Source organism: Diceros bicornis, chromosome 10 (genome assembly GCF_020826845.1).
Source record: "Diceros bicornis minor isolate mBicDic1 chromosome 10, mDicBic1.mat.cur, whole genome shotgun sequence".
Taxonomy (NCBI): Eukaryota; Metazoa; Chordata; class Mammalia; order Perissodactyla; family Rhinocerotidae; genus Diceros; species Diceros bicornis.
In genome coordinates this window covers 80,776,713-80,790,363 of record NC_080749.1, presented here as the reverse complement: position 1 = coordinate 80,790,363, position 13,651 = coordinate 80,776,713, and the positions used below count along the sequence as shown (strand labels likewise).

At 40.2% G+C, this 13,651-nt stretch overlaps 1 protein-coding gene across 2 annotated transcripts in view; it reads right to left on the bottom strand.

Annotated features, from left to right (window-relative positions):
* LOC131411002 (cytochrome P450 20A1) overlaps nucleotides 1-12,431 on the bottom strand; it is a 53,369-nt gene extending 40,938 nt beyond the window's left edge. The window contains exons 1-4 of one of the 2 annotated variants that reach the window (XM_058549643.1): nucleotides 12,306-12,431; nucleotides 6,509-6,558; nucleotides 5,724-5,890; nucleotides 3,202-3,344 (exon numbers count right to left, since the gene is read on the bottom strand). In XM_058549643.1, coding sequence (XP_058405626.1) covers nucleotides 3,202-3,344; nucleotides 5,724-5,890; nucleotides 6,509-6,558; nucleotides 12,306-12,377 — 432 coding nt within the window. In that variant the 5' untranslated portion in view covers nucleotides 12,378-12,431. The remainder of the gene's footprint in view (nucleotides 1-3,201; nucleotides 3,345-5,723; nucleotides 5,891-6,508; nucleotides 6,559-12,305) is intronic. The other variant, XM_058549642.1, reaches the window with a different exon arrangement.
* Between the last annotated feature and the right edge of the window lie 1,220 nt (nucleotides 12,432-13,651).

The window sequence follows — 13,651 nt, the reverse complement described above, 5'->3', positions numbered from 1 at the left end:
AGGTAGCGAACTAAAAGAAGACCAGTGCAGCTGGAGGGTAAACACAAAGGAGAAGGTGGGAAACGAGGCTGGGAAAGTCGGCAGGCCATCACGCCTGGTCTTTAAGACAACAGCAAAGATTTTGGAGTTTGTCCCAGAAGCAAATGGAAGTCAGTAAAGGTTTCTGATCAAGGGAGTGATAAAATAGTTTACATTTTCAAAGTATCTATTCTCAGGGGTTCTGAGTCCACAGATACCAAAGGGTCTCTGCATAGAATCCAGGAGTCTGTGAACTTGGATGAGGGGAAAAAAACCTTTATTTTTCACTAACCTCTAAATAAAATTTAGCATTTCCTTTCATTGTGAATATAGGCCCTTTGACTTTATCACCAATACAAATCTCAAATATGTTTACATCATATTACAGTTATTGCAAAAATCTCAAAATAATGGTGTTATCCCTAATAATGTTATTCCTTTAAAATGATGAAGTTTTTTTGAGGCTGGCCCGGTGGCATAGTGGTTAAGCTCACACTCTCCGCTTCAGCAGCCCAGGGTTTGCGGGTCTAGACCTACACACCGCTCATCAAGCCATGCTGTGCATGTATGTCCCATGTAAAAAAAAAACAGAAGAAGATGAGCACAGATGTTAGCTCAGGGCGAATCTTCCTCAAGCAAAAAGAGGAAGATTGGCAACAGATGTTAGCTCAAGGCCAATCTTCCTCACCAAAAAAAAAAAAAAAAATCATTGTTTTTGGAAGCACTGCTGGATCTTATTTAATGCATTAATAATGAAGCACATATAGTACAATATCACAAGTTTCTTTAAAATAACATTTTGATAACTATATTGGTTTCCTTTGTAGTTACACATTTAAAAATGTTATTCTCAGGAGCCCATAGGTTTCACCAAAACTGCCAAAGGGTATATGTCATTAAAAAAGTTTAAGAATTCCTGCAGATGGTAGAAAACAGATGGGGGAGAAGAGCAGAGAGAAGGTAGAGAAACAAGGAATTCAGGTAAAATGGAAGCTTAAACTAGGACAGTGGCCTTGCTGATGGGGAGAAGTAGATCAATTTATAAAGTACAGGGCTGGCCTGGTGGCATAGCAGTTATGTGCGCGCACTCTGCTGCTGCGGCCTGGGGTTCGGATCCCGGGTGCACACTGATGCACCACTTGTCAAGCCACGCTGTGGTGGTGTCCCATATAAAGTAGAGAAAGATGGGCACTGATGTTAGCCCAGGGCCAGTCTTCCTCAACAAAAAGAGGAGGACTGGCAACGGATGTTAGCTCAGGGCTGATCTTCCTCACACACAGACACACAAAAAAGTATTTAGGAGGTAAAACTGACATTAGAGATTCTTTTCAAATATAATCTTCAAAGAATATTTAGTGTTATAAAAATGCTTACAATATAATGGTAAATCAAAAATGCAGAGTCTAAAACTATCCATATAGTATGATGCTGATTAAAATTCTATTGTGCATAGAAAAGAATGGAATGACAGAAAGTATTTTAAATGTTAAACATGGTTACCACTGAGTAATGGATAGTATTAAAAGTGTTTTTTACTTAGGACTTTTCTAAATTTGTCCATATTTTGTAAAATAACTCAGAAAAAAGCATAATTTTAGAAGAATTTTATGACATGGGGAAATGTTTATGATATGTTTTAAGGTGAAAAAGTACATAAATTTTACATACAGTATGATCTCAAACCATATATATATCTATAGTGAAATTATGAGTGATTTCTTTATACTGTCCGATTTTCCATGTTTTCTACAGCAACATATTACTTTTATAAATTACATTATTTTTAAAGGACACAAATGGATGGATTAGCTTTGGACAGAAGGAAAGATTCTTTAATATTTAAAATGAGAAGAAACAACAAAGGACTGAGATGGACAGAGTTTGTTGGTGGGGAATAGGATACTGGGGGAGTCAAATATACAGGACTCTACAGTCTCAGCAAAGCAGGAGGCTAGGACATCAAGAAAAGGGGTTGGGCAGGACTGGCAATACCACAACACGGGTGAAGGTCTGGAACAGTCCTATGGGGACAGAGAACTGTCACACAGCACACTGGGCTCACCTAAGGAGCTTCAGGGACAAAAAGCAAGTGGATGGGGGCCAGCCTGTGGCTTAGCGGTTAAGTGTGCGTGCTCCACTACTGGCAGCCCGGGTTCGGATCCCGGGCGCACACCAATGCACCGCTTGTCCGGCCATGCTGAGGCCACGTCCCACATACAGCAACTAGAAGGATGTGCAGCTATGACATACAACTATCTACTGGGGCTTTGGGGAGAAAAAGGGAAAAAAAGGAGGAGGATTGGCAATAGATGTTAGCTCAGGGCCGGTCTTCCTCAGCAAAAAGAGGAGGATTGGCATGGATGTTAGCTCAGGGCTGATCTTCCTCACAAAAAAAAAAAAAAAAAAGCAAGTAGATGGATTCGTACTGTTCTCAAACTTTGTAAGTCACTTGTGGAGTGTCTCAAAAACATCAGGTCCCCCTCCTAGTGATTCAGTTCGTCCAAGTAGAGCCCCAGTAATCTGCATCTTTAGTGAGGGAGTGTTTCAGGTGAGCTCAGACCATGTTTTAAGAAACACTGGTTTAGAGTCTGGCCTGAAAACAAAGAACAAATCTATCGATAGAGAAATTTTTTCAGGGCCGGCCCCGTGGCTTAGCGGTTAAGTGCGCGCGCTCCGCTACTAGCGGCCTGGGTTCAGATCCCAGGCGCGCACCGACGCGCCGCTTCTCTGGCCATGCTGAGGTCGCGTCCCACATACAGCAACTAGCAGGATGTGCAGCTATGACACACAGCTATCTACTGGGGCTTTGGGGGAAAAAAACGAGGAGGATTGGCAATAAATGTTAGCTCAGGGCTGGTCTTCCTCAGCAAAAAGAGGAGGATTAGCAAGCATGTTAGCTCAGGGCTGATCTTCCTCACAAAAAAAAAAAAAAAGAAAGAAATTTTTTCAGGTTCTCTCCACTCCCATCGTTCTGACTTACATAGGGAGTCTAGGTGTTAAGATCTTTGTTTTGTTTTTATTTTTTTTAGAATTTAGAATTTAGAATGTTTTAGAATTTCAGAATAAAAATCAGTTTAGAAAGACAGGTAAGAAAAGAGTAGCAAAGACAAGACACACCAATAGTCAAAAAATATACTATTATCTGTATTATGGAACTCCAGACCAAACTACTTATCACCTTACCTTTAGCAGGAGAGCAAAATTACTCTGCAGAGAATTAGTCACACCATTTTCATACAATTTTTTCCTCATGTGGTTTTCACTCACATTCCCACCACCAGATTGATATCTTAATAACGACTTTAGCATGGTTTCAAAAGGGTCCGCTGAAACAGACAAATTAAACATTTCCAAATCAAAGCAATTACTCAAAAAAAAAAAGAAATCTCCAGCAAAAGAACAAAGATATCAGGGAGGTATGAGATTGTAGCTGAGAGCATGGCAACTTCTTTTCACAACTCCCTTAACTGCCTTTCCTAAATATGATCAGTTCAAGAGGCAATAAAAATTGGCAAGAATACAATATCCTGACTGGGAATTCCACCATAAATCATTATTACTTACATAAATTTTCTATCTATATGACAACAATATCTTTGATTTTTAAAAAATCTCATTCCACTGATTTTAAAACAAAATTGATGTTTGTGCATAACTGTCAAGTATTACAATTAAAATTATTTAGCTGAGTTCAAAAATTTCTTTTCTTCATTCATTTTTTAAGTGTTTCTTTAATGACTATCTTGTTTTCACACAAAAGAATACATTTTTATTGTAGACAAAACAACACAGTAAAATACAAAGAAAATAAAATTCATCTAAATCTCACCACAGAGATACTCACAGTTAAACATTTTTGAGATTTTTTAGCAGCTGTTAACATTTCTTAACAGAGAGAAACAGACAAAAATCTGTCAGATTTCACAAAAAACTACAGTCTTTTCTTTCAGAGCACTTCTCTCAGTTCATTGGTGTGATCCTCTGAACACTGTTTACACGCTTGCCCCACTCCCCAATACTAGACTATAAACTCCATAGGAGCGGAGACCAAGTCTGGTTTCACGCATCATTGTATTTCCTGACAGAGCCATGCTTCCATGTTGTGGAAAGCTCAGCGATTAAGAGCAGGAACTCAGACCAGGCTGCCCAGCTTCAAGCCCTAGCTCCATCACTAACTGGTTGTGTGACCTTGGGCAAACGACAACCTCTCTGCCTCAGTTTTCTCTTCTGTAAAATGGGGATAATCGTAATACCTACTTCATATTGTTGTTTTGAGGATTAAATGAGTTAATATTTGTAAAAGGCTTACAATAGTGCTGACATATAGTAATTGCTAAAGAAGTATTTGATAAACAAAATAAATTGTCTCTATCACTATACTAAGGCCTGAATGTATTCTTTTATTCAGCCATTGATAGATATTTAAGTTTGCTTCAAATTTTTATTATAAATAATACTAATATGTCTTTTCTCATATGTGATTATCAATTTATGATAAATTCCTTCAGATATTATTGGTAAGTCAAAAGTCACTGCCAACTTTCTCTCCACAGTTTGTAAAACTTTTACATTCCATGTTTCTCCATTCCCTCATCAACAACGAATTTTGCTGATATTTTTCATCTCTAGTCAAATAGGTAAAAATCTCATTTTTATTTGCATCCCACAGATTATTAGTGAGGTTGAAATCTTTTCATTTGCTTATTGGCCATTTGTATTTCTTCTTTCTTAATTACCTTGTTTCTGCAATTGTGTTTTACTTTTATTTAATTATTAGTTTTTATTTACTTTATATATATGGGTGGTAAATTCCCCATTTCTCTTCTAAACGTTTTCGTGGTACCTTTTTATTTTACAGAAATCCAGTAATCAACTACTCACATTATGAGTAGTAATATATGGCCAACATTTTCCCACCTCTCTTTCAAGGTGTTTTTTAGTGTACTGAAATTTTTCATTTTTATGTAGACAGATTTACTCATCTTGTGCTTAATGGCTCTTAGATCTCATGTCACAGTAAGAAAGGGTTTCTCAAAACCCCCTCAAAAAATTTAGTATGTAACCATATTTTCTTCTACTATTTTTATGACTCCAAATTTTAATCATTTGGAATTTACTTTGATATAAAGAGTAAGCAAGGGATTAAGATTTATTTTTTCCAAATAGCTAACCAGTTTTCCCAAAACCATTTATTATCTTTCCCCTTTATTACAAAATGCTCTTTATCATTTTTACTTGGTTTGTCCACTGGACTACCCACTCTATTCCATCAATTTGTCTAGTCATGTCAAAGTACAAGATTCTTTAAATTAATCTAGCTTTATAATACACTGTTCTATCTGATGGTATAAATCTTCCCCTTATTAATGTTCTTTTCTAGATGTTTCTTGGCTACTCTTCTACCTTTATTCTTCCAGATATACCCTGGAACTATTTTTTCAGGTTCCCAAAAAAATCTTGCTGGAATTTACACTGGGATTTTATTGTATATACCTATAAACTGAAGGAAAAAATAACCATTTTACAATACTGTGTCTTAAATGAGGTAATAAATATAAAGACTTCAATACAATGCCAAGCACAGAGTAGAAGGCATTCAATACATGTTAGGTATTCCTACCCAAGAACAATGCATGGGTCTTCATCTATAGACTTCTATTCTTAAAAGATAAGGATCAGCTAATTAGAAAGAAAATTAAACTTACATGTCTTATTAGGGTTGATATGCTGCTTCAGTACATCAACAGTGCCCAAACTAACCACAAGGCGCCTGCCAAACCAGAAAGAGACCACAGGCCCATATCTCTCATGCAAGTTAACCAGGAACTCGTGCAAACTTCCACTGTTCACAATATCTGGAAGATTACCATCTCTGAGGAAAGAGCAACATTTGACAAAATAATCAATTTAACTTGGAAAAATCAGAAAAACAATAGTTGATTCTGAATTAACTGTGTCAACCGATGAGAGCAAAGGTACATGAAATTCAAATTACTGGAAAATCCAAAACTCAATTATATTTGACTTCTCACTTTCTGTAGTTATATTTAGATATGGATTGTCTGATATTTTGAGAATTCATAACACTTCAAACCAAATAAGAAAGCTACACAGGAACATCTGACTTAGACACTGGAAAACTATCCAATTTTTGCAGCACCTCATTCTGAGATAGCAACAGACATACATCATCATAGGCTGATTTAAATCATCAGATCACCTATGGCAATTTTTTTCTTCTTTTCTTCTGTCTTAACTCTGTCTTTCTACTTTCAACTTTCTCTGGCTAGGGGAAGTGAAAGCAATCAAAGGTTTTGATTTATACAACCCTCCTTTCTGTTCTTCACAAAGTTTAGATTGTATGCCCAGAGATTAAAGTTTAGAGTAAACAAAGGAATTAAATAAGCTGAGTAACCTAAAAATATGGTTTAGTTTTGATATCAAAAATTAAGAGTTGACTCTACTTGATTCCAAAAAAATAACTACTCACTTTTCTTCAGTTGGAGTAATCCCTGGAATTCCTGCAGCTTGTCTGGAAGCCTTAAGAAAAAATTTTAAAATAGTTTAGTATAAGGAATTATCATATACCCCATAAGTCAGATGTGTTTTGCCAAGACTTCTGCAGGACCTTAAATGATAGCTTTCCAATTTGGTTGACTCTCAGGAATTATTTCTAAATTAAAATACAAAACCTGAGTGCTTTGTATTGAAAAGAACTATCCCCATATTCTTCCTCTGTGTCAATTAAACTAAGTGTTTGAAGAATTTAATATCCATTCTACATCAATTAATACATAATCAAGTACATTTTTCTTTATTCTGAGTCTATATATGGTCCCATCTGGCTTGGTTTAAAAAAAAAATCAATGTCATGTTTATAACAGTTTCATTCCTAAAATAGTTCTCGTCTTTCTAGTCAAAGAATTTACCAAAATACAATATGGTATTCATCTTTTGCTTTAACACAGTCTTTATTATCAGTGTCATACAGTCAGTGAGGTATCTGGTTTAAAAATAAATAACAAAATAATTCATAGCAAATTGTAAAGTGACAACCTCTAAGGAATGAACTGGGGAAAAGTTTGGGGAATTTTAATTTTTCACAATTTTGTACTGGGTTTACAGTTGCTGTGTTTTGGGGTCAGTATTACTTTTTACTTTACAACAAGCATATTACTTTTATAATAAGATTTTTTATAAAATGATTTTTAAATAAACTAAATATTTATAGAAAAAATAACCTAAAATAACCTTCAACTTCAGAATCAACTCTGAACTTTGTCAATGATTTTGACTAGTATCAGAGTTTATCTACTTGGCATTTTGCCCTTTTTTTCCTACTTAACACTATATAAATAAATGAATAAGTATTTATTTATTTATTTGAACATTTTAGGGCTAAATTGTGGGCCAGCCCCAGTGGCCTAGTGGTTAAGTTCAGCGCACTCCATTTCAGTGGCCTGGGTTCAGTTCCCGGGCACGGACCTACACCACTCGCCTGTCAGTGGCCATGCTATGGTGGCGGCTCACATACAAAAAGAGGAAGATTGGTAGTGGATGTTAGCTCAGGGTGAATCTTCCTCAGCAAAAAAATAATAAAAAATAAATAAAGACTAAACTGTGTTCCATCACATAGCTGGAAGTGCTTAATCATTTTCCTTCTATGCTGCTATAAAATATTTGGGCTACTTCTTTTCTTTCTTTTGTTTTTTCATTATTATAAGTAATTCCATGAAAATCTTTGTACAAGTTTACTTTTTCCTCCTTTGGGATACGTATGCCAAAAGAGAAATATGAGGTTGAATGGTACTAACTGAAGAGTTTTACATTCTACAAGAATGTTATCTAGGTAATAGTATGTGTAAATCTCATTTAACTGATGACAATGACACCTACAATGTATAATTTTGTCCTAAGCCAATCTCATCAATAATGGAAACTTGTCAAGTTTAATATTATAAACAGTGGGAAAAAAGGATGGAAAGCACTCCATAATTATAAAAAGATAAAGTCAATGGTATAAAAAATCCTACTTTCTACTTTCTAGGCTAAAATTATTAATGACTGAAACAAGCTTCCTAATTTCTCTTTAAACAAGGTAGATTGATAACATACATCTATTATCTCTTCCTCCTCAAATTCCATTCAAATGCAAGTGAAGAAATAAGAAAGAAGGAAGCAAGCACAAAGAGAATGGGAGAGAAGACAATAGTGGATGAACAACTCAACCAATTTTTCAAAAGTGTTAGCTATTGGCGGAGTGATTAACTGACATGGTTGAGAGGCCTCCTCTGAGGGTCTACAGAGGAGGACTCCTACAAGAAGCAATCCGATTTGCCCTCAGTAATTAGACAGGCAGGATAAGACACAAGACTTTAACAATTAGTAATAAGTCAGTATACAGATCCCTTAGACACCCAGAGCATCCTTCTCCATTCCTGTGATTACCATTCTTCTGGAAGGAGATCTTGAGGCTTTAGATTCAAGAACAACAGGCCAAGGGGTAGTGGCCCCTATAATCCTATGGAAAATTATTTCCAACCCAGAATTTTATACCGAGCCAAACTATTATTCAAATGTGAAGCTAGAACAGAAAGATTTCCAAACAAGCAAGATCTCATAAAATGTATTTTCCATGCACATTTTCTTAGGAAGCTACCGGAAAATGATACACTGCAGCAAATAAAGGAAGTGAAAGAAAAAATGAGAGAGAGAATCATACGGCATCCAGGAAAAAGGGTATACAACCATGTGAAGAGAATACCCACAATGACAGTAAAAGGACAAGAGCTATGCAGCCAAACAAGATGGTAACCAGCACTGACTGGGGAAGGATGATGGAGAGCTCCAGAAACAACAGTTTAATGGGAAAGAAAATACAACTGAAGTCTTTGAATATTTGGATGACTTCACTGAGTCATGTTATGACAGAAATGCTGAAACATTTGGGAAAAACTATTGATAGGCAGCAGTGAATAAACTCTAACAAAGTGCAAATAGTCTCTAACAATGTGCAAATAGTAAGTACAACCCCTCTCCACCCCGCTAATCCTGGCTTCCACAGCTCCATCAGCGGGCATGAAGAGGGAGCCTCAGAAGTCTGTGTACTCTGGATAAGATGGCTCCAACACCAACCTCCACACTTCATTAGCAGAAACGAAGAGTGAGCCCAGAACACCAGGTAAAATGTTCTCCTGCCCTTTACTATAACCACATATCCCAAATAACTAAAATGATGAGAGGGATCCCAAAATTGGCATGCATCTGGAAAGACCCCACAAAACTTCAATCTCCCTGATAATCATAGCCTCACCACTACCAATCCGCCTTGAGACTATCCAGAATAATGTTGTTATGATCTTTTTCCTTACCTACATTAGACACCACACCAAGTCCAGGACTACCATCCCCAGGTCTTCCCTCATCCCCCAGATTCCTATTCCTACAGAAGTTAATCCTCTTTCCTGACCCATCTCTCCCCGACTCAAACCTCCACCCTACCTCAGCCACTCATTCCCATGGTCAAACACTAGATCTGGACATTACCAACAACTTCAACATCTCCAGAGTTTTAACATAAAGCATCCAAATCTCTAAGCACCTCCTCTCTTTCCTTCTCACTATTTTTAATATCTTGACTCTAAAAACTATTTTTACCCCAAAAAGACCTTTAACTCACCCACTCATATACTAATCTTCCACTTTACCCAGGTTAGATTCCACGGTCAGTCATCACAACCACTCCTTTGCCCTGTAGCCTTCTAACATAACCATGCAGCAAAACACCAATTCTGACTAAATCCAACCTTCTGTCAACCACCCCTGAACCCACACAGCTGAAGAAAAACATGGCCATGCTGACTAGTCTTATTTTAATTTCATGAACTTCAAGGGAGCTGCCTGGAACTCACATTTCCCTAGTCCATCACTCTCCTAATCTGATAACCTTGCTTCTCTTTCACTGAAAAAATAAAGGCAATCAGCAGATAACTTCCACACCATATCTACCTATCTGCCTACATTAGTGCCCATATATTCCACCTTTCCTATTACTATGGATGAACTGTCTGTGCTCCAAAGGAAATGTACCCCCCCATCCCTCCACACTGCACTAGATCCCATCCCCTCCCACCTATTCAAGAAAATTGTTCCAGCAATTCTCTCTTCTGTTCTTACATCAATTTTCCCCTCATGACTTGACAGTTCTCATCAGCATATGAACATAACGTCATTTCTCCCACCTTAAAAAATTTCCTTCATCTCACTTCCCTCTTCAGTTACCAGTCCCCTTTCCAGCAAAACTCTCAAGAGTTGTCTATACTGGCTATCTCTGAACCCACTCCATTTAGGTTTATCACCCCCACCATTTCACTAAAACTGTTCGTATTATCAATGCTACTAAATTCTCAAGTCTTAACTTACTTGACATACCTGCAACATTTCACTTAGCTGATTACTCTCTTCTGCATAAAACACTTGGCTTCCTTCCATTTACCTGGCTGCTCCTTCTCAGTTTCCTTTGCGGTTCTTCTTCCTCAACTTCTAAACACTGGAGAATCCAGGCTGGGTCCTTGGACCTCTTCTCTCCTGTATCTACACTCCCTGGGAGATGGCAACTCCATCTCCTAGCTCCTCAAGTCTCCTAGCTTTAAATACCATCTTTACACTGACAGCTCCCAAATTTATATTTCCAGCCTGGACTTTTTTCTTAAACTCAAGACTTATACATCCAGTTCACCATCTCCACGTGGATGTCTAAGAGGCATCTCAAATCTAGCATATCCAAAACCAAACTCCAATCTCTATGAATTCCCACTACTTCCCATCAAAATAAAACTAAACAAAAACAAACAACAACAAAACCCTGATCTTCCCTGGAGTCAATCCATTCTTCCAGCTACTCAGGCTAAAAAGTCTGGTGTTTTCCTTCTACTCTCACATTTCACACCCAATCCATTGGGAAATCCCATTGGCTTTATCTTCACAATGGGCCAGTTCTCACCATCTCTGCTACCATAACCTTGGTCCAAGCCAATACCATCTCTCAGTGAAATTCTAACAGCCTCCTATCTACTCTGCCCACTTCCACCCTTGTCCCAGGCCCAACGTCTATTCTTTTGACATAGCAGCCAAAATGATTTTCCTAAAATTTAACTAATAAACTTAAATTCCTTTAAAATTAGAATGTCACTTTTCTGTTGAAACTCCAGTGGCTTACCTGAGAGTCAAAGCCAAGTCCATAAGATGGCCTACAACTCACATCTGCCCTTCCTCCCCATCATTCTAACTTGATCTTTGCACCTAGGCTCTTCCTCACTTACTCCACTCCACCCACACTGGTCCCCTCGTTTTCCCGGAACACACTAGGCGTGTTTCCCCCTGAAGGTGTGCTTCCCCCTGAAGGTGTGCACTTGCTGTTCTCTTTGCCTGGAATGCTTTCTCAAATATCTGAATGGTTCGCTCCTTCATCACCTTTGGGTCTCTGCTCAAATTTCTCATCTCTTGACCATCCTACTTTATAATAACAATCCTACCTACCCCGAACACTTCTTTTCTCCATAACACTTCACACTAACGTACTATACATACGTCATTTGTTTATATTGCCTGTTTCCCCTCACCAGAATATAAATTCCATGAGTCAGGAATTTTCTGTCTGGGTTGTTCAATGCTGTATTCCCAGCACATGGAACCGTGTCTGGCACACAACTGGCTGAAAGAATACAGTGTCGCTTCTATTAGCTAATCAAAGGACAGTCCCACTTAAAGATGATCAAAAATTCACTTTTGGTGAATCTGGACCCTGAGGACTTTGGGTTCCGGTAGGGAGAGATCAGAAGACAGAAGGAAAGGCAGACGACACAAAGAGGCTGGGAGAATCCTCGGGAACGGAGAGGGGAGGGAGCGCCCTGGAGCTTCCTCCCAGACACGCTCAAGAACGGAGTGTGGGGTGGCGGTTAGGGCCAAAAAGCCACCCACAGCACTTCAGAGCCGCCGGGTAACGGAGGCGTGGCGACGCCGGGCGCGGCAGGCCGGACGCGTAGGCCCAGCCCTCAGCTTTTCCGCGGCTGCCCGGCGCCGGCGGCCCCACAGCCAGCCGCCCGACCCCCGCCCTGCCCCCAGCCTAAGGGGTCGTCCTGCCGCCCGCCCGCCCCCTCCCAGCGGGCCGTGCGCGCGCCGGCGGCGTCACGTGCTCCGGGAGCCGTGCCCGCGCGGGGCGGGGGCTGCGGCGGGAGGACGGGGGCTGGGGCGGCGCCGGCGCCCCTGAGGGCCGAGCGCGCGCTTACCGGGTAGAGGTAGAGCACGGCTCCCACCAGCGCCAGCAAGAAGGTCACCGCGAAGATCGCGAAGTCCAGCATGGCCCTTCCGCCCGGAGCCGCGGCTCGGATCCGCGCTCGGGCAGCAGCGCCTCAGCCTGGCAGGCCCCGGGGAAGGGGCGGCGGGGGCGGTGGCCCGGCCCTGCGAGCCAATGGCCGCTGGGGGCGTGGCCACGCCGCGGCGCGAGGGCGGGGAGAGCGATGGCGCGCGGAGGAGCGCCGCCACCCGGGGGGCGGGGTCGCGGTGGACACGACTGCAGGACACGTCCGCGACTCTGGACTGAGGTGCCTCGGGGAGCGGGTCCCAGGCTTCTAGAAACTTTAGGCGCTGTCATCGCTCTGCCCCGACCAACACTTTTCCGGTGGACTTAAGATCCAAACCTCTAAACTAGTGATCTCAAAGTGTGGTCCCGGGACCAGCAGCAGCATCACCGGGGAGCTTGCTAGAAATGAAGATTCTCCATCCCACCCCAGACCTACGGAGTCAGACACTCTGGGGGGGAGCGGGGGGCAGCAATCTGCGTTTTAACAAAGCCGGTCAACGCAGTGAGAACCGTTGACCAGAGCTCACCTGGATGGCGAGGGTCTGAGTGAAGCGCCCTTAGGTGGTCCTTGTTTCGCAAAAGAGGTGGTGAATGTGATTCCTTGACCTTGTCTGGTGACTGAAGGCGGCAAGCTGCTCAGTGGTGGATATGATTTCTTGGCTCTGCTAGAGATTCAGTAAACTGAATTTTCTAAACTTCCATTTCCTTCTATGTAAAACGGGGGAAATAATACCACACAGAGTTGCCTGTAGGATTAAATTAGATATTTTATGAAAAGTACTTAGCACAGCTCTTGTTAGCATTAGTTGTTTTGTGCATAAAAATACCCTAGAATCTCTCTTCCATTGCACGTGACTCAGAAGTTTTGACATGAATAATGTAAGACAAGGCCGGCTACTTACTGGTGCTCCATTCAGTGAAAGGGTCCGAAGAGAAATGATAGATTATATAGTTTAATAATATAAAGTGTCAAAAAAGAAAAAAGGCAGCAATTCGGCCAGAGAAATCATTCCAGATTGCATTTTGGAGCGTCTATGATAAATGACATTACGTAATTATGAAACATCTCATTGAAAATGCCAAATCTTTTGACATCTATAGCGAAGGTAACAAAACACTGCTATTTCATATTTAATTTGGCAGAAATTGTCATTTTAACTCTAGTTCTCTGCTTATAGGTGTGTTTCAAAGATTCATTTTTATTTTTTATTTATTTTTATTTTTTTGTGTGTGAGGAAGATCAGCCCTGAGCTAACATCCATGCCAATCCTC